This window comes from Xiphophorus maculatus, chromosome 4, assembly GCF_002775205.1.
Source record: "Xiphophorus maculatus strain JP 163 A chromosome 4, X_maculatus-5.0-male, whole genome shotgun sequence".
Taxonomy (NCBI): domain Eukaryota; kingdom Metazoa; phylum Chordata; class Actinopteri; order Cyprinodontiformes; family Poeciliidae; genus Xiphophorus; species Xiphophorus maculatus.
In genome coordinates, this window is record NC_036446.1 from 6520442 (window position 1) to 6546929 (window position 26488).

The following is a 26488-nucleotide window of genomic DNA, read 5'->3' on the forward strand; positions in this document are numbered from 1 at the left end:
GGTCATAGCTCTCTCTGTGTAGTTCGCTGGAATCCCAAAGCCATATATAAATTTCTAATCGTTTTTAGACTGATAGGTGTTAATGTCTTTGGTTCTTATCAGTCAAATTTCTTTAGATCATGGCATTTTCAATGTTTATGTTGTTAGACATAGTATACTTTAGTTAGGGATTTCTGAAATCAGACCAGATTACTATTTTATTACTACCAGAAATCAGGTATGGATCTGTCTAGTGGAACTGGACTTGGGAATATGTGCCCCCTTAATAAGAGAAATTATAATTTGAAAACCTTATTATGAATTTATCCTACCTTTAATATTAAAACGTGTTTGATTCAAAACATGTAACAAACCTGTAAAATACTTTTTCACTGTGCTGTATGTTTTAGAGGTTTTCTATTGTCTTGATTTTGTCTTTTCTTTTTACACAAAATACTGCAAAATAATGTTTTTTACATCAACTTAAGCAATAGTATCAGAGGTGTGAAGGATGAGTGGGGTGTCCTTTGCACCTCTACGGCCACATGCACATCGGGAACTGATTCGTCCCTGTCTGCATGAAAATCTATTTGACAGCTATCCTCGCACTTTACGCGCTCATAACCCTTATTTTGATGCCTTTAGCGAGATTGTTGCTCACTAGCGTTACTGTATTTGTTTTCATTCTGGAATTCTGACCAATCGCAGCTCGATGTGGGCGGGGACTTTGCCGCCTTCACAGCAGACCACGCCCCTATGTTCAAGGAACAGCGCTTCATACATACACTGTTGTTAGCGACGTAGCCACTACAGTCAGTTACATTTTTCACATTTACGTTTGCTAACGCTTCTCAAAACTTTCCTTCTCTTTTCATCACCGCCTGTTAAATGCTGGAGTAGCAGTTTTCTAGTCGGGGAGCCTTTACATCGCAGTGCAAAGTTGTAGTTGTTGGCAGCCGATCTAGGTAAGTTAATTTATGTTAGCCGAGGGTTCCTGTGGTAATGGGGTTTGGTTGTTGTGCTAAGGTGGCCAGCAGCAACATAACCTTGCCGAAAAGATGTAAAAATTAAGCAGGCGCCAGTCGCTTGTCGGCTGTGATGGAATCGTGTCGCTCTGTTTTATTCCATCTTAAAACTGAGGAATTCGGCAGCGGCAACGTTAGGCTGCAGCGCCGAGAACTTACTAAAGCTAGTTGCCAATGAGGCTAGCAACGTGAATTAGCCGAGAGGCTAGCGTTAAGCAGGCTAACCTGATGTATTTTACTGTTAGTTGGTTTTTGCCTTTTCTACTTCAATGTTTAAGTGGGTTTTGTTAAGAGACTGTTGTTGCTGAAAGATACTCTGTTTTTGGAAACTTTATCAGCAAATTTAACGCTTATTTGAACGCGTATGCGACGTTTGAAAGCGCAAGCATTAGCCTGCTAGCTTGCTAGCGGTCTTCGTGAGCTAACGATACTTAAGATTAGCTAAATGAATGACTATCAATATAACTTAATCCAGGCACCGTGGTGTACAGTTTACGAAAAGTGACAATTAAAACGATCGATTACTGTACGACTGTAAGTAAGTTTTCTTACATGTCTTCTACCCAGCAGAGAGGAGAGGGTAATGTCAGTTAAGCTCATCAGATGTTTGAATAAAGTGCTCTTTCAGGAATAACCCGACAGTGACAAGTTAGTACTTTCTGGTTCTGTCTCGCTGCCAACTTATAGACACCATCATAACTTGCTTGCCACATAAACTGAAACGGACGAAAGTCAACGTCAGCCATCAGACCAGCGAAAGCGGTCATCTTGCCGAAAACGGATAGCTCGGCGTTTAGCACGGAGGGGGAGGGGAGATGAGAGCGCTGCAGCGAGCGACAGTGCCAGCAAAAATGGAGGCGTAAATCGGATAAATGTTCGGTTTTTTGTTGCGCTGCTGTACTGATATCGCAGCCTTTCGCCGTCTGGCGTGTTTGCTTCTCGTTTCGAAGAAGAAAAACCGAAGCTAGACGTGACAAAGACACACTATCTGCGACTGAAACGTTTACGCTCTAACACCGTGTTCTTCCCAGACGGTGGCGTAGGGCAATGAGGCACAAAGACTACCCTCCTCTGGCTAAATCCGATGACGTTTACTTAGGGACCGTCAAGAAATTACTTTCTATGTACAGCTGTTCTATTTTGTAAAAAGAAAAAGAAACGTAAGATATATTTAAAGCACGAAGGAAGGGTTGAATAACCAATGTAAAATAAAATAGCTTGACCAGTATCTGGTGCCACTGGAAAAGGCAGAAAACAAATCATATCTAGATCAATGTAAAGACACGGGAATTAATGTGCATCCACCTGATCAATTAATTAATCTCAAATAAATATTAAACTAAACAGCAATTATGAGAAATTGTGAGTTAGAAGTAGCAAAATATTGAAATAAAATCCCATCTGAAAAAGCTTTAAAAGAAATTAAAATTGTACATTTTACAGTTTATTTGTGTAGGGTAAAATGAACGCAGTTGAAATTCTGTGATTGTTTGAGATTGTTATGATGATATTGGTAGCAATTATCTGCTTCACTTTTCACTCATTGTCATGATCTCCAAACCATTTGGCTTTTTTTTTAGTTGTTAAAAGTTTAATTTTCTTTCACTATAAAGTGCAGTGAAATCCCATTGTTGGTATATATATATATATATATATATATATATATATATATATATATATATATATATTTTTTTTTTTTTAATTTAGTTTTGATATTGCTGAAATAGTTTGCATGGTAATAAATTTTATGTCTATTCGTAACGTTTGTAAGACGTTGTTACTCTTGAAACGTTTAATTTAATTTTGTTTGTCTAAAAAATAACATAATGGCTGTTTTGTAATGTCTCTAAATGGTGATTTAATTATAATGTTTGGTGTGGACCCAGGAAGAATGTTCTCTACTATGATGCAGACAAATGTAATCCTTAAATAAACAAATACATCATTGGCACGTAGATTGTGTTTCCTCAGTACTTAGGATGCAGTACTGTACAGAATCTAGACTGTTGTTATTGAAATGGCGATTACAATTTAGTATATTGTGCAATTCTGCTTGCTACGAATGACACCTATCCTATGAATCATTGCCAGCTGAAAAATATTGCTCACTGTGTCGCTAATAATAGGCTAATAATCCAGCAACACGGACAGTTGCGATGTCCACTGTTTTCTGAGGTGTGTCAGTGGGCGTTTGGAGAGTTGTTTCACGGTTTTAAATCCTTTACTGCCCTAATGACTACATTTAGACAGTAAGTGAGAAAGTTTAAGGAGTATTCTTGTGTTTTTTTCCCTTTAAGCTCTAGTAAAGTATGCTCTAGTCTGAGTATGTGTATACCATGAAGAGACGTGCAGAAGACCCAGAACCGATTTTTGTGCAGCAGCAACCACGCCGTCCCCCAGTTCAAGCTATTGGAGAAGGCTTTCAACGGGCCCTTGTCCCGGCCCCACCTGTTGTTGAGGCTGCTGCAGACACCATGCAGCCCTCAACTGGTATACAGTACTCTCTCCCCCAGGCCTACCAGGTATGATATGGGGCAAATATTTACATTCTAACATATTTTTTTAAAAGTAAATGACAGTTAGAAACTTGCTTTTTATGCAACAAGTATTTACTTGGTTCTGTTCTATTTCTACCTTAAAGGTGCCTACTATGCCTCAAAGCACAAGTGGACATGGGCACAACAATGCTACACCACATATTGGGCCTCATACACATAGCCTGGCTGTGCAGTCTCAGGGACCTGCAGTGGTCCCAGGTCATGTTCACCCCCCCACACCCATAGCTTCAGTGCAAGGACAGCAGCAGCAACAGCAGTTTCAGCGGTTAAAGGTTTGAACAACCAAATGCTTTTGGCTTAATATGTAAAAAAAAAAAAAAAACTTTGTTTGATAATGTATTTCCACAAAAAAACAGAACAGGGAATATGCTAATATATTTTAACTTTTTGCTTTGTAGGTTGAAGATGCCCTGTCTTATTTGGATCAAGTGAAACTGCAGTTTGGGAATCAACCTCAAGTTTATAATGATTTTCTCGACATTATGAAAGAGTTTAAATCCCAGAGGTCAGCTTTGTTTTCTTCGGTTGATTTTGAGAAAAAAAACAATAATACTTCTGTGTTTCAAATTCACATTCAGAATTGATGTTTTAGAGTTTAGTTAAAAGTATTTTAGGTGATAATACGGTGTCATTGATTCTGTTTCTGCAGCATCGACACTCCTGGAGTCATTAACCGTGTGTCGCAGCTCTTTAAGGGCCACCCAGATCTCATCATGGGTTTTAACACTTTCCTGCCGCCTGGTTATAAGATCGAGGTTCAAACCAACGATCTGGTGAACGTAACCACACCTGGTCAAATACACTACATAACTCCTCAAGGAATATCGGTACAAAACATCCCAACAACTGGGGGATCTAGCCAACCAACTAGCCTCCAACAACACCAGAGTCTCCCACAGACCAGCCTGCACACCACCACTACCCCAACTATCACCACTCAACCTGCTTTAAACAAAGCCAGCAAGGTGGAATACTTATTCACATATCTTCTGAATAAGATAGGTAGCTTGTGGTGGTTTAGTGGCATAACATATTTTTGCGTTGTTGTTTCTCTTAGCAGCTTATTCAGTCTCCGGCCCACACACCCACCAGCCAGCCGAATCCATCCATCCCGTCATACGCCTCACCACGTTCTCCTTCAGTTCAGCCCCACACTCCCGTCAGCAGCACCCCGTCCAGCGGGCCACCTCTCCAGAACAACCAACCTGTGGAGTTTAACCATGCCATAAATTACGTCAACAAGATCAAGAACCGCTTCCAGGGCCAGCCGGATATCTATAAGGCCTTCCTGGAAATCTTGCACACTTATCAGGTGAAAAATGTGAAATTTGAAAATCTCTAGAACTTCCGAAGAACGTTCAACTCACTCCTGCTTTCTTTGGATTCTGAATGTTTTAGAAAGAACAGCGGAATGCTAAAGAGGCTGGGGGGAATTACACACCAGCTCTGACTGAACAGGAGGTTTACACTCAAGTGGCGAGACTTTTTAAGAACCAAGAGGACCTACTGTCAGAATTTGGACAGTTCCTGCCAGATGCAAACAGCTCAGTGGTGAGTCTCTGAATGCAGCCACAACATTTATGCAAAATGTTAGTTATGCAAAATTAACTGGGTCAGTGTTTTATTAGTCACTGGATATCTAATAAAAAATTATCTTCTACTGTTAAATACCACTGGATCTTCAAAAGTTAAAGATTTAGAAGAAGCAATCTTAAATACCTACAGATTTTCCCAAATTGATCTTAAATTCCATTTAATTATGCCTTAAATTTGTTTGGCAACAACATTAAATTACCATACTGTGACAAAGTTAAATTATATTTAATATATTTAGCTGAAATAACTGGAATTTTGGTGTTTGTCTACAACTTATGTGTGATTACAATGTTATTGTGTAAAGGCCTTTGCTAACTGCACTATGACTCGCATACCAGAGCCAACAGTGCCAGCGCAAGTCAAGCAGGGTACAAAATTATGAAGCTGGAATAATGTGTGTTTTAAATTTAACTCATAATTGAAATTTAACTGAGATAAAACTTTCAACAATCTTAACCAAGCCTCAGAGTCTCTGTGGTTCAGAACTTCATAACAATTTATCCAGAATGAGGATATTAAGTCAAACATTTTGTTTGACATGCAAGACATTGTCTTTGTCTTGCATGCTTGAGAAAATTCTAAAGCTTTTATTTGAAATTTAATGATTTAATTCAGATATTTTACTTAACATGAAGGTTTATATTTGGTTGAATTCCTTTTTATTTAGTTTCTCAGAATTGTTTTCTGGCACAAAATTACTTTTGGATTTCTGTTCTTTTTTTCTGTTTTGTCTTTGGTTGTGATATGCACTTCTCTGTGTAGTTGTTGGGGAAGAGTCCTCCAGACAGAGCAGAGTCAGTCCGTAATGATCACGGTCCCACAGTGAAGAGGCCCTCGCTGAACAGCAAACAGAGACTGAACCAAAATGGTCTGCCAATCAGAAGACCTGCTGGAGTGGGATCCACACCGCCTTTCAAGGTACACTAAGACACCTATCACTTTTATGGATGTTTAAAATAAAATAAAGGTTTAACTTTCTGCTATGAATTATAGTTTACTGAATGTTTAATTTATGAAACATGTTTAACCTTTTCAGAAAAAGGCTCTTGTCATCGGTAAGGCCCACGGCATGGCTGAAGGCGGTAAACTCAGCACAAGCACTGAAACTATGTTCTTTGAGAAGGTCAGCTTTATTATATTTAATAATTCAAGAAATCTTGCTTGAAGTAAAATTTTGCTAATGTTTATGATAAAAATCATCTAAAATCCAACTTGCTTTGCTGAAACAATAAAACGCAGGTGAAGAAGGCTCTACGGAGCTCAGAGGCATATGACAACTTCCTCCGATGTCTGCACATCTTCAACCAGGAAGTTATTTCTCGCACTGAGCTGGTCCAGCTAGTCATCCCATTTCTTGGGTAAATCTGTGGCTTCTTGGATACCTCTTATACCTGTAGACATTAATCTAGTAACGTTAACCTCAAGGCTATCCTTGTATTTTCACAGAAAATTCCCAGAGCTTTTTACTTGGTTTAAGAACTTCTTGGGCTACCGTGAATCTAGTCACGGGGAGCTGAGCCACACAGAGAGTTTACCCAAGGAGCGTTCTACAGAGGGCATCGCCATGGAGATTGATTATGCTTCCTGCAAGAGGCTGGGGTCCAGCTACAGAGCACTGCCAAAGAGCTATCAGCAACCTAAGTGCACAGGAAGAACACCGCTGTGCAGAGAGGTTAGAGATGAGTTAAATATGTCCCATCATGTTACCAAGACAACTTGATAAAAAAAATAAAAAATTCTTGTGTATCTTAAATCTGAGTCATTGCAGTCAGATACGCTTAGATATTAAACTTTTTTTTTCTTTTCTGTGTGACAGAATGTCTACTGACTAGAATAAGAAATTAAATGAATGAAATTATTTGATCCTTTATCTGTTAATCTGAATTAAATTCTTTATTTTAGGTTTTGAATGATACCTGGGTGTCTTTTCCATCCTGGTCAGAGGATTCCACATTTGTGAGCTCCAAGAAGACTCAATATGAGGAGCATATTTACAGATGTGAAGATGAGCGCTTTGAGGTGAGGAATAATCATTCTGGTCTTTTGCATATCTGGTTCAATGTCATATTCTGTCTCTTAGCAACCTTGTATGTATTTTATTGGAGTTGTGTGAGAAGGACCAACACAAGGCAGCACGTCATTCTAAGGTGACGAAATAGAACTATCACTGCAAAACCGAAGGTGACATGGATCTCAGCAGGCTCAGTGAATAAAATATGTGTCGACATATCTTATCCTAAAGGGTTAAACACATTGATTGGATAATAATTTCAAATGTTTGGGGGGTTTTCTGTGAAAATTGGGGAACGTTTTCTTCCAGTATTACCCTATATTTCTGCTTTAGCCATTCTCTAGTCTACTTTGACCAATCCCCGTCTCTGCTGAAGAAAGGCATCCCCACAGCATGATACTGCCTCTGCTATTTGAGTGATTGTGTGTTCAGGTTGTGTTTTTCTCCATAAATAGCATTTTGTGGGTAGGCTATGCTTTGTATTGTGCTGTCACATAGAATCACAATAAAAGGCTTTGCGATTTGTAATTGTAACTTGGGGAAAAAACATGGAAAACATTTTTTTTTTTTTTCTGTTCAATTTGACGTCCGGGTAACCAAAGACAACTTGACACTTTTAAAAGAGCAAATGTTTTTCACTGTATTCTCTGCAGCTGGATATTGTGTTGGAAAACAACCTCGCCACAATAAGAGCCCTGGAGACGGTGCAAAAGAGGCTCTCCCGCATGTCGGCTGAGGAGCAGCTGCGATTCAGGCTGGACAACACGATGGGCGGCTCTTCCGAGGTCATTCATCGCAAAGCCGTTCAGAGGATATACGGCGACAAAGCTCCCGACATCATTGACGGCCTCAAGAGAAACCCCGCCGTGTCTGTACCCATCGTTCTGAAAAGGTAATGGTCTCACTTTTAACTTCCCCAACATGCCGTAGCCTGATGAATCCTTACGCGTCTCATCACCTATTCAGGTTAAAAATGAAGGAAGAAGAGTGGAAAGAAGCACAGAGAGGGTTCAACAAAATCTGGCGGGAACAGAACGAGAAATACTACTTGAAGTCACTCGACCATCAAGGCATAAACTTCAAACAGAATGACACCAAAGTGCTGCGCTCCAAGTCTTTACTTAATGAAATTGAGATGTTATATGAAGATGTAAGTAATTTTAATTATTTTATTCTATGTGTACTTGATTACAATTGTTTTGGAGGTTTTTGTTGTTGGTATATGTATATAAACCAACAACATACAGTATGTATATGTATGTTGTATGTTATTGAAGCTAGAGGTGTGCGATACTGCATATTAATTTGGTATCAAACTGATACCAAGTAAATGCAGAAACTGCATCGACAGTAACAATACTGATAGAGATATTGTTTGAATAAGCTTGATAAATTGTCAAACTTCTGAGTTTAAAATGTTTTTGTGTTCCCCCCCCCCTTTTAATTATTTTCTTCAAACTTTGGATAGAATGTGTACAAAGCTTTTAAGTATCTGCAGAATAGTTTAATAACAAAATAACATGATTTGGGTGCATTTTTCCTAGATAAACAAAATGCAAAAAAATTATTTGAGAGCAAATCAAAACAGATTTTCTTTTGAGGTAAAGTTGAAAAACCATAATGAAAAAATAAAATGAGATTTCAAGAAGGAATCTGAAACTAAAGTATCAATTTTACCACTGTAGTATTCATTGTTCTTGTACTTCAGTCACTGATGTGTTTTGCATTTGAACTTGTGAGAATTAGAAAAAAAAATCCATGGTAAATTCAAACTTTTCCACCAGATTCTTATTTTTAAAATTCAGAGAACGTATGTATGTTATAAGTCCTGTAAATAAAAAGCTGAAAATATATAGGATCCAGACCAATAAGGGAGTGTAAGTGTAAAAACTACATTCTACAGCAGAGGGAAACTAGAGTTGTGAAATTGTGTCGTTTATGTTTGTTACCTTCTGTAAGACATAAATGAAAAACTTCAAAACTGACTTCAGTTTTCTCTGCTGTGTCCTGTAGCGCCAGGAGCACGCCTCGGAGGAAACCGCCGCCCCGCCCCCCAGTGGCCCTCACATGACGCAGACCTACGACGATAGCCAGATCCTGGAGGATGCCGCTGCTCTCATCATTCATCATGTCAAAAGACAAGTGGGCATTCAGAAAGAAGACAAGTTCAAGATCAAACAGATAATCAATCATTTCATCCCCGACCTTCTGTTTGCGCGACGTGGCGAGCTCTCCGACCTGGAGGAAGAGGAGGAAGAGGAAGAAGAAGAAGAAATGGAGACGAATCAGGACGGCCCCAAGAAGCACAACGGCCTGCCAGGCCGCAGCCCATCCAAATCCAAGCTCTTGTTCTCCAACACGGCAGCTCAAAAGATGCGGGGCACAGATGACGCTTACAACCTGTTTTTTGTGAACAACTATTGGTATGTGTTCTTCCGCCTTCATCACATCCTCTGCTCCCGTTTGCTGCGGATTTACGGGCAGGCCGAGAAGCAGATTGAGGAGGAAACTCGCGAGCGAGAGTGGGAAAAGGACGTGCTGGGCCTGAAAAGGGACAAGAACGAAAACCCAGCCATCCAGCTGAAGATGAAAGAGCCGAGTAAGAACGAGTTTTAAACGTTATCTTTAGCACTCTTATCTAACTCACACAGAGCTTCTGGGTCTTCAGTCCACTTAAGTTTGCTAATGCTCACAGTATTCTTAAACATTATGATATTTAACAACATTGAGATTGCATGCTTTCCTGAAATAATTTTATTCCCAGTTCCTAACCCTAAGGTAAAATAATTTTATTGAATATCAGATTGTTTTGAAGTAGACATGAACCATTAACACAAAAAATACAAGTCTTTCTTAAGATCTGTTTTTCTTGTAGTAGATATTTACGAAAAATATATACTACAGCAAAAGAAATTGTTTATAATTTTTCGAAGGTTGTGTAATATTTTCGGCTCTAAGCTCATTTTATTTAGCTGGACTGAGGACAAGTCGCAGCCTCATTGTATGGACTGAATAAAATTGTATTTATATCTTAGAACTCTTAAAAAAAATGTTTGACAAAATTTTACCATAACTTATAAGAAGCAAACTTTAAAATGAAATACATTTATTTACACTGAGCTTAACTTATGATTTCCCTACTCTGTTATGGTGCCGCTTATATTACAGTCTACACCCAAGTAACTCAGTGTCTATGTTGTTTTGTGTGCAGTGGATGTTGATGTTGAAGACTACTACTCAGTGTTTCTGGAAATGGTGCGAAATCTTCTGGACGGGAACATGGAGCCGGCTCAGTACGAGGACTCCCTGAGGGAAATGTTTACCATCCACGCCTACATCGCCTTCACCATGGACAAGCTAATCCAGAGCATTGTCCGGCAGGTCAGTACTATAAAAAGCACTGCAGAAAGAAATGTTCTTTTTTTCCCTTTAAATGTTCCTTTTTTTCCTTGTTGTTGTTTATAGTTAATGTTTGGCTTGAGACATGTGTTGCATACTAAAACCAATGTGTTTTCAGCTCCAGCACCTCGTCACCGATGACATATGTGTGCGTGTAACTGACATGTACCTGGCTGAAAGTGCCAAAAAAGCTACAGGGGGCGCTGTTTCCACACAGACATCCAGAGCTACAGCAGAAGGGGCCTACCAGCGGAAAGCGGAGCAGCTGATGACAGATGAAAACTGCTTCAAGGTATCAAACAGGACATTAAAAGAATTGTACAGCAGTCCTTATAGGAGATTAGCCACTGACTGCTGCTGTTTTGCACAGCTGATGTTCATGAAGAACCGAGGATCTGTGAGCGTGGCGATGGAGCTGCTGGACACAGAAGAGGAGAACTCTGATGAGCCAACAGATGCAGAAGTAGGAATCAAAAAGATTAGACTTCTTTTTTTTATCTTCTCCATTTTAATCTGCAGGTTGGCAAGTGGATACATACTTTTAAAAAAAAATCAAATTTTGGCTGCCAAGTATTGTGTATTTACCTGCACTCTAGTGAGAACATTCACCAGTTAAACTTTGTAGAAAGCTGAGACATGAGTTGTGTGTCATGGTAGTAATTATAATATTGCTGTTCTGTCCATAAAAATGTAATCTACATGCAAAGATCCCAGTTTACAGATGATGTTAGCTACTAGGAGTGTCCCGATACAACTTTTTCACTTCAGATACGATACCGATATTGCATATTTGAGTATGGGACAATACTGATATTGACTCAATGCGATATCAGCATGAATCATGCATATTTTTATTATTCGTTTTGTATTTTGGAATCTTAGAATAGGTTTTATTAGGTGGTATTAGTCAAACACAACAATAGGTATGAGAACAGCCGACCCATTTATTATTAACCAGTATCAAAGATTATAGATGCAGACCCATAAAATCTGATAATAATTTTTTGGCTGATATTTTACAGATTTCCAACATCGGTATTAGATCAACTAATATTCATCACTGTGGTGTTGCATGTTGATTCTGGCTGAAGGAAGTCATCTTTACAGAGATACAAAGATATCTGCATGCAGAATGTTTTTTCCTTCTTTTTTTGGTGTAATGTCTGAGTTTTCAAATAATTTAAATCGTCGGCCATTTTTGGATGCTATGGGGTTTTTTTGTCCATAATATTCTAGAATGGGACAATACAAATTAAGAATTTGGAGCCAAAAAACAAGACTGTATATGTGTAATTTTTCAAATGTTTTCATTTTGTTTTCTCCTCTTTTTCTACATAGAAATGGTCAGACTACGTGAGCAGGTACCTGAACTCAGATTCTGCTTCTCCGGAGCTACGTGAGCATTTGGCCCAGAAACCAGTTTTCCTCCCCAGGTGAGACTCCAGACATGTCTCCCTCCTGTCTGTGCTCATCAGACTTTGCTCTGAGGCTCTTGTTGCATCATTTACAACATGTCAAACAAGCCGCCAAAATCAACTCTTTACCAGAGATAAATGCAAGGCCAGACATGCAGAGCTTTTTACAATCAAATATAATGTGGACATTGTAAGCTCTACCTTTTTAGTAAGAGAACCACACGGGTTGCAGGAGTTTAGAGTTTACCACAGTGTAACGGTTGAGTTCTTAGTGTTGTTTTCACTTCTAAAAATGGAACACTGCCTTTCATGGGAGATTGCACTTTATTTGGTCATCGTTTTAGAAAGAAAATCTACTTATTCATTTATTTACTTTATTTTTTTTAAACAGAAATCTTATTTATTATGAAGGACTTTTTAAAAATATTGTTTTGGGTTGATTAAGTTGAAACTTTTTTTCTTTTTAAAGAAATGGAGGAATGAGTTGGATTTTTCACTTTGCAATTCAATGAGAGATGCACCAGTTAGTTTTCTGGCTGATTTCCTAATGCTCAAGTTAAATTTCAGTTTTTCTTAAGTTCTTTTAATGTTGGTTGATAGACCAAACTATTAACTTTACTATCTTAACTCAAATCTAAAATCTGGGAATAGCGAGGTCTTTTTTTTTTATCTTGTCATACTCTTTGTGATTGTATACAGTGTTGTATTTGACATCTGTTTGCAACTTTAAATGGCCAGGTGTTCTTACCTGGCCAGGGTCTGCTGGTGTAAATCACACACCACAGTTGCAGCTTTTGAAAATATATTTTTCATCTCTGTCAGATAATGATGATTATTGTAATCATTTTGTTTTGTTTTATAGAAAAAATGTTGGTAAAACAAGTGGTCTGAAAAATCTGTACAGAAAAGTAGGGTTTAATAAAATGGATGTTTAAATTATTTGTTCATAGTCGTTTTTTTCCTGACGCTAGAAAGATGGAATGTTGCCTCTGAAATCTTTCTGCTGTTTTTCATTTTTTTAAGCACAAAAAAATCACTCACTGTTGTGTTTTTTCTCTCAACTCACTGGTTCTTGGCTATAATTTTTCATCGGAGCCATCTTTTTTTTTTCCTCCGTATCATCAAATGTGGAGGGGATTATTAGCATATTTGATTAAAGAAATAAGTCATTGCATAGATTCCCAATGGGAGGGAAATTCCTAAAGTTCTGTTTCCATCCTCACGTTTCATCCTTCTCAATACATATTTCAGATATGTACATGTCAGGCAGCAGTTTTCTAGTGTTTCTCTTCAACAGTTTATTTTATAAATTGGCCTCACTGTCATGTCTTTTAAGTGGAGCCCTGAATGCAAAAAAAAAAATGCTTCTCGGCTTCCGTCCTCACTCATCTATCCCCTCAGTGGTAAGTACACATTTAAAACCTTGATTCCAGTGGGATGAATAATTGCATTTGTTTTGGCTCCTGCACAAAAATGGGATCAATCAACACTTGTTTAGTTTTTTTAATTTTATTTTTTAAATCTGAACAATGTGTCTGTGCAAAAAAGTAAGAGCACAGTGCAGAATTATTACGACTCGTGCTTCTGCTGCTCCTTAGATCCACATTTCCCTCGAATGATTTGACTCCCTAAAAATTAAAGCTGATACTTGGTGAGTTGGAATGCGTTGGTTGGAAAAATTATGTTTTCTAAAATATGATTTCTTTTTTTTTTTTTTTTTGCCTGCATATTGTGTCAACAACATATAAAAAAGTGATTTAAAGAATTGTACTCATCAATATGTATGATACAGATTGCAGAGTATTTTTTACTCAATTCTGTTTGTTTATATAATCTAATATGGTTTTTTGTATTTTCCTCTTAAGGAATCTGAGACGGATACGGAAATGCCAGAGAGGATGGGAGCAGCTGCAGCAAGAACGCATCACTAAAGGCTCCTCTGACAAGTCGCAGGATGGCAGCAGTGAGCTGAAGATGGAGTGCATGTTCAAACTAAACTCCTACAAAATGGTTTACGTTTGCAAGTCAGAGGACTACATGTACAGGCACACTGCGCTTTCAAGAGCTCATCAGGTGAGAACAGGCAGCTTTTCTCTTTTTTTCTTCTAAATTAAATATAATCATTAATGTAATCACTTTTTCCACTCAGTTGATAATCGCTGTCGGATCTTTTAATAGCTACAGGTGGTGCTGCTAATTCTTAATTGACTTAATTAAACTCATTTGCTGCTAATTAGTTTTTTTATAAGATCACCACTGTTGTCTTTTAGCAAGAAAGTCCTTAGCTGGAACACAGCTGTTCAGTCTTTCTGCATGGATTTTACATGAAGTGATTAGAAGATTTGATTATTGAGAAAATCGATTAATCATTACCTTGAATATAAACACTCAAAAAAGGCAATTTTCTGTAGTCTTTCACAAGACAGATTATAGTTCACAAACTGTTTTCCAGACTTCATAATAAAAGTTTTCTTTGCTTCTAGATTTTTTTTTTCAGAAAAAATAACAGCTGTGTTCAACTTAATATTTTAAAGGGAAAAAAAGCTCTGCATGAACTCAATTGATGTCTTTAACACATATCAGATGCATGAAATGTACCGAGACAGGATTGATCGTTTTTTGTTTCCAGCCTGGGTTTTATGAGGAGCTCTGATGCCTCTGAATAGTTCAGGTTCAAAAAGAACACTGGTTGCTGAACCCCAACATTGCCAGTCTGTGTTCAAGTGTGTGTTGTTTTATAGTAAATAATTAAGTCAAATCAGACATGTGTTTGATTGTTAATTATGTTTATTCCTGGTTGTAATTCGTTCAATGGTCAGATTTAAAAAAAACAAATAGATTTTCAGTTGCAGCCTGGATGATCAGGACAGATCAAGTGGAAAACTGTCCAATTAGTCACCGGACGATTTCTCAAGTAATTTCTGTACTTTTTCTTATTTTTTTCCCTCTTATTTGTGTGGTTTTAGTCCCACCAGCGGGTGAACAGACGTCTGCATGGCCGCTTCCAGACCTGGCTGGACTCCTGGGCCCAGAAGCACGTGACGCCTGAAATGGCCACCAACACTCACAAGTGGCTGATGGGAGATGCGGAAGAGGGACTGTTGTCATGCACCACCACCTGCAGCCCTGAAGTCCTCCACTATCTCAACATCAACAAGTACCGGGTGCAGTACAGGACACTGTAGTTCAAACAGTTTAAACGCCTGCACACGTCAAAACTGCCAGAGGTGAATTTTTATTTTTTTTCCCAACCTTCCAAAACTGGACTCTGCTGCCAAACGATATTGGTTTTTACTTGTTTGTTTTCTAGTTCAAGAGTTTTGCTGCAAATCCTGCAACAAATATACTGGAAAAAGCCACCCATCAAAGTGCTAAGAGGGTTCGATAAAAACACTGGAAGCGGCTCTCTTTCTCTCATCTGGGCTAAAGTTGAATTAAGATTCTCATCACCAAAACTAAACAACTGAAGGATAAAACCGTTCATGGTCTGTTAACTCCAGCTGTAAACCTCTTTAGGCTTTGAATGTTTTCAGTTGGGGTTGAAAGCAAAACGATGCACTATACATACAGTATAAAAATATGTATTCAACATTTCTGGCACCTCGTCGACATTAGTACCATGTCAGCTCTGTGTGTCAAGAACAGTAATTTATAATTGCCCAAAATGTTTCTTGTAAATATGTTGTTTATAATTAGATTCTTTTTTTTATCAGGTGTCATTGGTGTGTAGCATACAGTTTATAAAAATATATATTGAGTGTCAACATTTAGCCAGAAGATGCAAAGACTTTTATCAAGAAAAGGCAAAGTTTTACTGTTTTTTTGTTTTTGTTTTTTTTTTACCAAAGGTTATTTACAGACCTTTTTTTAATTTTAGTCTTCTGAACATCTTCCCAAAGTGTTTTTGTTTAGTAAAAAAAAAGAGAGAAAAAAATGACTCATTTATAACATAATTGGATCCCTTTTATGTGCATTTCTATTGTCGGTTTTTAGGACAAAAGTTTTAAGATGATTGAATGTAGCTGAGTCTGAACAGCACTTCAAACTTTTTCTTGTTAATGAACTTTTCAAAAATATTTGCAATCCGTGCAGGAGGGTCAGTGATATCTCAGACGTCAACGTTATGAATTGTGTACAGTTTAAGGATAAAAACACAAGCAATAATTTCTTGAGTCATAGTTTATTAAAGCTAACTTGTATTTCTTGCTCGAATACAAACGCGGATATTGAATGCCCATAAAAAGACTTTTTTTGGCCCTTTTTTGCCTTTTAATAAAATTGGAAATGTTTTTGATATTTTAGATGAAATTAGATGGAAGAGAGAAATCCGTCATATATTTAATGCTGGAACACGAGTCTCACATTAAAACTGTACATGTGTGCAACAGAATATCATTTAATTTCACACATGAAATGTTACATGGGACACAGAGAAGTTAAGATGAACATAGGCATCACTTCTTAGACAGTCTGTTTTCCTGAAGGTTCACTAAAGGCAGCGGTCAGTAATATAACCCGCTGCAGACAATCTTGAAATAGTTTAATACCTGGGTTTTTATTTTTCTATTTGCCGTGTTTGTTACAGAAATGCAGAGGAAGTCCCGGGAGAGCCGATTGTACATACAGAGATTGTTTACACCTAGTTTAATGTGTCACTTCTTTTGACTTATATGATGTTGTACATGAGTGTTAGTATGGTGTTTGGCATTAAAATACCCTTTGAGTAGACAGAAACTTGTTTGCCTTGGTTTTTAGTAACACGTTTTGCATGTCAGCTGTTTATCTTGGTTTAGCTCTTTCTCCATGTTCTTGTCTGGATTCCCCTTGGATACTCCGGCTTAGTCTTATAGTCCAAATATGACGACCCAAAACTGCCCTAAAAGACTCTTTTCATCTCCATTGGATATGTGTGTACAGAAGAATGGATGGAGGGTTCAGCATCAAACATTCTGAGCATTTTTATTCAGATTAGACCAGTTAGTTCTGCCTTTGTTGTGGGGAAAAAAAATCAAAACCACAAAATTATGCACAAGAAAAAGCAAAAATCTATTTTCTAAATTACGTTGCTATACAAAAATGCAGCACACCGTCAAGGTTAAAGTGCCTTGCAAAAGTATCCATACTCCTTGAACTTTTTTACATTTTGTCACATTATGGCCACAAACCTCTTTAGCCTTTTTCAAGAAAACACTTCAAGGTGGGATAAGGGTATAATTGTAACATTGTTTTATGACAGCAAGGGGGGTATTATTTTCAAAAAAGATATACTAACCAGAGACATCAGGGATAAAGTTAAAGACAGGTTAGTAGTAGAGAAAGTAGACTTGGCGTCTGAAATGAAAACCCAAAATTTGAAGATCAAATTGAGCACTGTTTGATCTGTTATCTGAAAAGGGAAAGTGGCACAGTTGCAGATCAGCTCAGGTGTTGGAATCTGTCAGCACTGCATCTGCTTGGTGTTCATTCTAAGAATCTGACCTTCACTGAAGAGCAGCAAGACGAAAACCGTTGTTGAAACCAAAGCAGTTTGCCACAGGCCATGTTGGAGTCAGCAGAAGAGAAGAAGGTGCTCTGAACAGATGATACCTCATGCAAAATGTGACATGTGAACCTAAATTAAGCAAATTAAATACTATGTTAAGCATGGTATCATGCTGGGGGATGTTATGTAGACAGGGCAAAAATATTCTGTAGATTGGAAAAGTTGGTATTTTTTAAACTACCCAATTATCCACAATCACAATAAAATATGCAAGTTTTTCTTGTAGTTAAAAAAATGTAAAAAAAAAAAAAAAAAAAAGTTGGTGGTTTATATATACTTTTGCAAGGTGCTAAATTTCAGACATCAACAGGGTGTCAGTTGTGAGTTAATTTGGAGGAACGGAGATGTCTACTGTGCTCGTACGTAGATCCGTGTACAGATCACATCGTCTGCTCCAAAGATCTGAAAGGAAATGAGAGTGGAAGAAGAATGAATAACAACTTTATCATTTTCCTAGAAAACTTTTGTTAATCTTTAAGATCTTTATTCTTACTCAATTTGGAAGACATTACATGTGCTTCAAAGTAATTCTCTCAAACATTTCCCTTCAAGTCAGAATAACCAGTTTCAAGGTAAAACAGATGATTTTCACAGTAAATTGGTATTTATGTTTGTCAGGATTTCTTTAACAAGCACCCATCAGCATAGAAAAGAACAGCTGTGGGCCAGAATAATAGCAGTCCTACATCTCCTAACCAGGTCAATGTTTTTAGGAAAAATGTAGATCAGCCATGAACTGTAGAGCAGTTTAATCTTATTTAAGGTTGGAGGCAGCAAATATAAATGCTAATGACTGAAAATCAGAGCAAAGCAAAAACATTAATCAGAAAGGTTTTAACAGAGGGGAAAATAAAGAAATCTGGGACATGTTATGCTGTTCTGATAAAATGATCTCATACTTTTTGGAGGAAACCAAAGTCAGGAATACCCAGAAGAAAAAACAAAACTCCTCTTTTAATGGAGCAGACTAGAGCTGATATGAAGACTTAGCTGATGATCTTCTTCAGGATGGTTAAAGTAAGGCCACAGCTATATGTGAGCACTGTGACAATTAGTACACGCCCATGTGGAGCCACGCCATAGCTCCTATTGTTGAAAGGAACAAGTTCTGATAAGGTTGCAATTTCCCAATGAATATAGTCACTGGAAGCAGTTTGTTGATGAACTGAACCAAGTCATTATAAAACAAATGATTATCTCTGATTCACAGAGAAGTTCATATTTGGATTTTGAGCTGTTTGTCTTTTTGTTTTTTTAAACACACTGCTAATGAACACAACTGCATTTGAAAGAAACCATCACTGTTCATATACCAATATTCATGTGGTGCTCTAGAACTCTGGAGTGCCCCCTTTTGAAGAAATTAATTATAAACTACAAAAAACTAAATCTTGCTAAGTATTTTTGGTCTTTTTGGTTTCTAGTGCAAATATCTTACACTTCAAATAAAATAAAACTAATTCACAAGTAACTTTCAGTACCATAAGAGCTTGATTCAAGTCAATAATTCCTTTAATATTGATGAAAAAGTTCTAAGTTTTAAGTGACATAATCTGGCAGTGGAACTAGTACTTAGTAAAAAATACATGGTAAGAATGTTGTGTTTTGCAGTGTATAATTTAAAACCTTTTCTTTTTTTGTCAGGCATAATAAAAATGGGTAAATGAGCAGATTAAACTCTTTTAGAGTGTGTATAATAAAACAATATTCTTCACAGCACTACAGCCAAAGCGTTTTCATCATGTAGGATGTTTTATTGTCACAACCTCCTGCTAAGAAAGAAAATGTTTTATTTCAGTCAACATGTCCAACTGTGACATATACATCCATTACTGATCTTAAATCCCCTCAGCATCAAAATACATTTATCAGATCATCATAAGTTCAAAAAGTTGAACCACATTTTTAAACTCTGCTGCTCCCCTGTTGTTGGTTAATTTACAGGTTAGATGCTGAAATTTCCATAATGGACAAAGCTCTTTTTAAAACCTGTCCTCTAACACTCAGGCAGACAGTAGCAGAGGCCATTGTTATTTAAATCGACTTTAATTAAGCACGGCAGCTGTCAGGTTTGCATTCTTCATCACATGTTTCGCTGTCTAGAGCAAAACAAGTGAAACAGCGGAGCGCCAGAGATTTATGGGCTTCTTAGGGAGTGTTGCAGAAAAAGGCTTAGAGCAACAGTACGTGTCATTACCCCAGGCGGTGCGGAGTGGAAGGATGAAGGGAAAGGTTGGAGCGGGGATTAATTGAGCCGTGACGACTCCATCTGGCAGAGGGGTGTGATGTCATTAACTGGAGGTAACATCAGGGTTCATTAGCGCCATTCATCAGTGAGGAGAATGCAACGCTGCATCCCCTCATTCAGGCTAGATTCACCTGGCTTCTAACTTACTAAATAGATAAAGGGAATTATTTTGTTTTAGTTCTTTAGGTAATTTAATTCAGAATACATTTGAACTCAAAATATGAGCCAAATGCATGCATAGTTGCTTGCATAGAAAAGACTAGTTTCCCTATTTTCCCCTCAGGAATCCCTTTATTGGTCATTATGTTCATCAGTGGACCTCACTGAGAGTAGAAACCATTATGTCACCATTAGCTGACAAAACCAATGCTTTTTCTACAGTGTTAGAACAATAGTTTTTGCTAGAACGATAACTCTAAAAATGTACATTTTTCTAAATAATGTCTAAATAATTTTGCTGCCACTGATAATTGCATTTGATCTGTGTCTGGTTTAGAATTGGAGATTAATTTAACTGATTTGTTCTCTTTCCTGCAGTAGAAAAAAAAGCTTCCCAAGATTTAGATCTAGCTTCCACACAATTCTGTACAATTGAAATTATAATAAATAATAGAAATTTATTGCTACTCTGTTGAACGCCAACCTTAACTGAACTCAGATGTTTGTTAATTTTTTTTCCCAGAAATCAAATGGCTGGTTGTGCCATTTTAATTCCATTTCACATGTTTATACTTTAGTTGCGCTTGTGGTATTTAAACCTTCAAGAGAAGTTTTTTTAATAGCCAGCTTCTTTTATGAGTTGTCCATTTGCAAGCTGATGTTAATCTAAGTGGTTTGCAGAATGACTCTTTGTCCAAGAACACACAAACATAATTTTTATGTTTCATAAGGCAGCTACAATGCTGTAGGTTTTCATTCATATTAATAATAAAAAACATGTTGTTGCAAGACAAAGCTAAGAAAAGCACTGGAATTTTTTCCTAACAATTAGGTTTTTTTAAAAAAAAATGTTATTTTAACCATCCGAGCCTGCACATCCAATCTTCCTATGTTTAGGGAATCTGTCTGGCCTCTGTTCTCACATTTGTGATCTTTTTGTTGTGAAATTATTTTTCTTTCCCTCTCCCCCCAAACGATTCAATTCCAACATGCCTATCAGATTATAGTCTGTCATTCCAAGATGAACAGACAAACACACCCCTGTCTTAAACACAAACACATTTAGAGAGAAGAAATCTTTCTGTCACATCTGAAAACCTACATTCAGTCCAAATTGCTGCCTCTCCCAAATGTTTCCCTGATTGCCTCTCTGCAGAGGTGAGTCAGTGTCCACACAGAGATCTCCATCCATGCCAAATCAGACAGCCTTTTCACTCTTGCTTTAGTTTTTTTAATGTCCATCTGGCCTGTAAACCCAGAACAGATGTTTATAGGTTTCTCACAAGATTTTTTAAGGCAGGATCTGGAAGCAGACGTGTTTCTGATGGATGCAAGGCCATGAAATGATAGAGGAATGCAACAACAAACATATGTCTGCAAGACTTTCAATCCTTCCAAAGTGCTTCTTTATAGAAGCCATGAGAAAACTGTATGGTTTTTGTTTTCCTTGGAAAAATCATAAAGCTCTGTTCACACATGCCTTACTTATAAAGGCATGTTTATGAACAATCTGAGATGGGGGAAGGATAAATGAATGACATTTTCAATTTGCTGTGAGATTTCAAAACACTCCCTGGAACTGACACTGTTTTTGTTAGTGAATGAACTTCTTTTTACTTCTCACAGTTGTTTCCTTTACATTTTTCTTTACCTACAATTTCCATTGTAATTTGGAAAGAACTAAAATGTATCTTTTTGTACATGCAGGCAAATCTGATTAAGTTAGAATCCAAAAAATAGTTACATTGTTTTAGTTTGATATCGATTCAATACATTCAAACTGATAAATTTCTAGTGTTTATTTTTGCTCCCTTTGATCACTATTGCGCTCAGAAAATGAAAACGCAAATTAAAATAGTAGATTAAAACATAATTTTTTAAGTACTGATATGTGCTGCTGAAAGGTAAATCCACATACTGACTATACATGCTCAGTTGTTGATCAGAGATTTACGCAGGGTTTATGTCAAGCCAGTATGCTGACCAGTCTTAAGCAGGTATTGATATTTTTGGGCAGGTATTGATTGAATTTTCCTATGGGAAAATACAATCAGCATTTCCATAAAGCTTGTGATGAAAATGAAAAGATGAAGCTCTCATTAATTCCCTGCTAGATGACTGTTTTGTTGTGGACTTGAGAAACACAGCAGAAAAATTCAAAAAGGTGACATAAAATCACCAATCATCAATGACTGTGGAAACTTCACCGTGGACATCAAACAATTCTCATTTTTTGCTCTTTTTCCAGACTCTGGGATCTCTACAAGTGAAAGCTAAACTTTGCCTCTGAAAAGATGACATTAGAGTTTCTGACATTGTTTCTCATTCAGTTTCTCATTCACAGGAAATGCAACAGTTATAACCCAAGTCCCAGATTACATCCTCATTTAAAGACTTTTCCTTCCACTAAATTTTCCGTTAAAGTGCTTGGACTCAGCAAAGCGTCTTTTGTAGTGATGTTTTGTTATTGTCCTCGTGGAACATATCATTGACTGTCGGTTATACAGCTGTTAAGTTAGCCGTCTAGTAAAGGCATAACATGACATTTCTGTGAGAAAAAAATCTATTTTTTATTGGTTTTATGTAATATCCTAACTTTCTCAGAAACTCATATTTGGGTATTAATTACCTGAAAGCCATAATAATCAAAGTTATGAGAAATGAACACCCAAGAAATATCACACAGGTTGTAATGATTTATGACAGGTATTTCACTTTTGTGTTGGATTACTTAGATAAATGAACTCATACTTTTTGGACATGTTATATTTTTAAGATTTTGTCCCGAGAGCAGATAAACGAAGCCATTTGCAGAAGGCATCACATCACTTATGAAGAGCAACACACATCTGTCAAACTTAAATGACATGAGCATTTGTCCCATTTTAAAGACAAAATATGCATTTATAGATCTACTAAATTACCAACTCCCTCAAAAACATGTATTAATTTCTTTTTGGTAGGAGTCATTAGCAGTACAAATAGGTGTGCTGCTGGTGATTTTGTAGAAAACAATTATAAACTTATAAGAAATGTTTTCTTTTGTTCTAAACAGTTTTCTTATTGTTAAAGTTGGTATTTGCTACAGTTTGTAGTGTGAGACTATGCAGCTACAGCAAAAAAGGACTTCTACTTAAAGGCATTTAGCACATTTTTACCAGGGTACCAATAGTTCTGGAGGTCACTGTGATTACTAATGTTTAGGTAGGTGAATCTTATCACAAAAAAAAAAACAACTGTTCATTGGACCTGATCAAAGACAACATCTTCTGCAATGCTGCATATTTCGTCACATAAAAATACATGATGATCTCCCCTCTCTACAATCTGATTCCCATCACACAAGTTGTTTTTTAAATAAAGTACACACCGTTCCCTTTTCCAAACCCTGTGCTTTGTGCCCCGCTGTGAATAAAGGCAGCCATTTCCAAGTCTGTCACTTTGTGAAGGATCCAAACATCTGGTCTAAGATTCTGGTCGAAATCCATCACTAAGAAGATGAGTGTGTTTGAAAACCATAGATTGGGAAAAGCAAACAAAGAGCTTTATATAAATGAGACCATTCTGAAGAGTTCATAGTGTAATCACTGCCTAAAAAACCAGATCCCCTCCTTTTTTCACCATTTTGCTATCTGAAGTATTTGCTTACCAAAATGAGTTCATCCCCTTTGAGTTCTCGGCTCCAGAAGGTTTTTGGACCGTTCCCGCTCAGCAGAGTCTGTTTGCAATAAATCTTGTTTTCCGTCTCCCACGTGGCCAAACTCTGCAGAAGATATTCAGTTTAAGATGTTTTACTGAAATTCCACCTTCAGCTTCACCTGTCTGCAGTAAACTCAACTACAAGGCATTTGAATGTTGCCAGTTTAATGTAGCTCTATTGTAAAGTGTAATAAGGAAACTAAAGTTTGATGTGTTCAGGGGCAGATTTTAATTTCATACCCTATATTTTGTTTATACATTTTTGTGAGTATTTACTGTTGTTGGTGCCTGTTTAGATTTGCCACCAGTTGGTTTTTGAGTTACCTTACACTTTCTGCCATCCACCGTCTCCTCGTTGAACTCCTCGCCTACGATGAAGTTGATCTCCGTGGTGCGTACAGTCGTGGAGGTCTTGATGTAGAAGTGGTCACCGTTCTGTTTTATCTCCACATGGGGTTTGGATGCAGCCGCCCCTGCTACCTTCCTCAGCATGGCGTTCACACCTGAGATTCAGACACAAAATTCAGTTCAAGCCGTTTTCTTTTATAAATTGCTGCTTGACACAGAGTATATTACCTTTCTAACTCCGGTGAAAAAATATGAGTTCATTCAGTTTTTATTCTCCAGTAATCTGGAACAGACTTTCATAAAACTGCAAAACAGTGATTTCCTTTAAATTAAGGCTAAAAGCCCACCTGTTTAGAGCTGCCTTTGAGTGATAATAATTGGAACTTTAATTAATATATTTGCTTGATGGTTTTGATGATGGGTATTGATAAAATATAATCTTAATTGGTTGTTTCATAATTGGCTACTGCACATGTCAAACTTGAGGCCTGCGAGCCAAATCAGGCACACTGTGGCTATATATGTGGCCCTTTAGACTCCAGAGGAAACATAAATAGAACTTTAATATGACATGTGTGCTAAAATATTGTTTTATTTGTCAAAACAAGTCAGTTTTTATTCGAATAGTGCCAAATGACATCATCGTAAAAAGATGTGAAATCTCATCCCACTATAATATTTTTAAAAAGTTTTTGGTTTAATTGCGTAAAGCACTTTGAACTGCCTATAGTTGCTGAAGTATGTTATACAGATAAACTTGGCTTTACTTCATGTGCCTTGATGTGTTCTGGGAATTGTAGGCGATAGAGCAACAAGGTGGTGTTTAGTTGTGAAGAGGAGAGGAAACGGTGCTTGGTTTTCAACATTTTCTACAAAAGGTTCTAACAAATGTGGAATGCCTTTATTTTGATATTCCCCCAAATTACTTCATCCAACTGCTGGGATAATCTCATTGAAGTCTCAACTGTTCCCTAATGTTCGTTAATTGCTTTGTTGAACATACATCATCAGAGAACATGGATCATTGCGAAGACTAAGGAACTGGGTCACAGAAAGAGAAGGGGACAAGTTTGATAAATGAAAAATGTGATGCAAAATCAGAAATCTACGAAGACGCGAACCAACAGGACAGGTAACGATAGCATTAATCAGAGAAAGAGCCTGGAAGTCCAAGAGTTCTGTGGAGGAACTGCAGAGGTCCGAGGCTCAGGTGGCAGAATCTGCTGACAGGACCCGAATTAAACAGAGATGCAAAATACTTTGCGGGGAAGGTAACTAACCCCACACATCAGTGACTTTGACTTGGATGGCTGCATACTAATAATTTATCTATTGTATTACATGTTAAAACCAAATATCATCTCCCTTCCATTACACAATTATTCACTAGTTTATGTTGGATGATGACATCAAATTCCAATAAAACACATAAAAAATTGTGGGTTTAACATGACAAATGTGAAAGAGTTCAAAAGTTTAGGCCCTGTATTAGTTTTTATACTTTAGGCAGCCATGCCAAAGTAAAATCTTTCACTTTCAGTTAATCTTTTATTGTTTTTAAAAGGTCAAGGATCCACCAGCAGCTGCATGTAAGATTAACATCAGCAGATGTTGCAACGATGGAGATCACAGCACAAGGTGATGAGAGGGAGGAATGTTGATGCTGTTCACTTTGTTTGACTCTCCTGTAGATTGTGATAAATTCTGTCCTCCAAATGGGAGGAAAAACTATTAACCCTCTGTCAGGGAGACACAGAGCGAGATGTGAGACTGCTTTGGTCTGTTTCCACTTTTTCCAAGAGTTCACTTCCACTAATGCATACACCAAAAACACCAAAAAAATTTTAGGCAGAGTCTTGCTTCTTGCAGGTTTTATTCGGAATATAATTTAATTATAACAAAAATCAAAAATTTTGAGTTAAAGTAAAACACTGAAGATTTATGTGAACAGTGTATTTTTGATACAACAAAAAGTTCTTATATTAAAGTTTTAATCTGTAAATAGTTCATCTCTCCAGTTTAATCATTGGGCAAACAAAGCTTGCTACAGTTTTTTTTTCCATGTGTCTTAAATAGCCGTCTTAAAACACAAAAACATGAAAGAAAACACTAAACACACTTACCCAGAGCTTTGAGCAACTCATCAAAATTCTCGCTGCTTTTCATTTTCCAGGTGCCTGAAAAATTTGCCATTTCTCTCGTCCTGTTGTGTGCCAGCCGACGCCTCCTGTCCTGTGACTCCTCAGCTGCCTTTCTTTAGGCTATTTCTCTCCATCCATCTCTTCCCTCCCTCCCTCTCTCCTCCCAGGGCGTAATGATCTGACACATCAGACCAAACCCCCCCACCCCGCCTCCACCTCTGCTTCCTCTCAACACACACACACAGACATGTACTTACAGACATTGACACACTTTGCTGGTGGTTTGCTCTGTGAGACCTTTTAATGTTTGCAGATTGTCACATTTATCAGTTATTTAAACCAGAATCTTTCTCTTGAATGAGCTCCTT

The 26488-nt window shown here is 37.4% G+C and overlaps 2 protein-coding genes across 4 annotated transcripts; one reads left to right on the top strand and one right to left on the bottom strand.

The window, feature by feature from the left end:
* The first annotated feature begins 730 nt into the window (after positions 1 to 730).
* On the top strand, positions 731 to 16710 carry LOC102223476 (paired amphipathic helix protein Sin3a-like). 3 transcript variants are annotated; one of them, XM_023332100.1, is made up of 22 exons: positions 731 to 944; positions 3302 to 3526; positions 3646 to 3834; positions 3961 to 4067; positions 4212 to 4527; positions 4620 to 4874; positions 4961 to 5113; positions 5921 to 6076; positions 6195 to 6281; positions 6398 to 6516; positions 6605 to 6830; positions 7061 to 7177; positions 7823 to 8061; positions 8136 to 8319; positions 9183 to 9768; positions 10381 to 10550; positions 10687 to 10860; positions 10939 to 11031; positions 11907 to 12001; positions 13849 to 14056; positions 14950 to 15210; positions 15294 to 16710. In XM_023332100.1, the coding sequence occupies exons 2-21, from the start codon at positions 3341 to 3343 to the stop codon at positions 15166 to 15168; spliced, it is 3879 nt and encodes a 1292-aa protein (XP_023187868.1). In that variant the 5' UTR covers positions 731 to 944; positions 3302 to 3340; the 3' UTR covers positions 15169 to 15210; positions 15294 to 16710. The 3 variants fall into 3 exon arrangements, with proteins under 3 accessions (XP_023187868.1, XP_014326693.2, XP_023187869.1); XM_014471207.2 differs by having other exon boundaries at positions 14950 to 16710; XM_023332101.1 differs by having other exon boundaries at positions 4623 to 4874; positions 14950 to 16710.
* Positions 16711 to 16916: 206 nt separating this feature from the next.
* On the bottom strand, positions 16917 to 26238 carry LOC102228300 (cellular retinoic acid-binding protein 1). The gene is made up of 4 exons (XM_023332102.1): positions 26103 to 26238; positions 23956 to 24134; positions 23582 to 23695; positions 16917 to 17927 (listed from the first exon to the last, which is right to left on the bottom strand). Exons 1-4 carry the CDS (start codon positions 26170 to 26172, stop codon positions 17874 to 17876), a joined length of 417 nt encoding a protein of 138 aa, XP_023187870.1. The 5' UTR covers positions 26173 to 26238; the 3' UTR covers positions 16917 to 17873.
* Between the last annotated feature and the right edge of the window lie 250 nt (positions 26239 to 26488).

What these genes read in the sequence shown, in the direction of transcription:
- LOC102223476 (XM_014471207.2), top strand. Translation starts at nt 3,341, where the DNA reads ATGAAGAGACGTGCAGAAGACCCAGAACCGATTTTTGTGCAGCAGCAA. An exon ending in CTTTAAACAAAGCCAGCAAG is followed by an intron (nt 4,528 to 4,619) that starts GTGGAATACTTA and finishes TGTTTCTCTTAG; the next exon opens with CAGCTTATTCAGTCTCCGGC. An exon ending in AAACTATGTTCTTTGAGAAG is followed by an intron (nt 6,282 to 6,397) that starts GTCAGCTTTATT and finishes AATAAAACGCAG; the next exon opens with GTGAAGAAGGCTCTACGGAG.
- LOC102228300 (XM_023332102.1), bottom strand. Translation starts at nt 26,172, where the DNA reads ATGGCAAATTTTTCAGGCACCTGGAAAATGAAAAGCAGCGAGAATTTT. An exon ending in TGAGTTGCTCAAAGCTCTGG is followed by an intron (nt 24,135 to 26,102) that starts GTAAGTGTGTTT and finishes TCTGAATCTCAG; the next exon opens with GTGTGAACGCCATGCTGAGG. An exon ending in AAGGGGATGAACTCATTTTG is followed by an intron (nt 17,928 to 23,581) that starts GTAAGCAAATAC and finishes ATTTCCTTTCAG; the next exon opens with ATCTTTGGAGCAGACGATGT.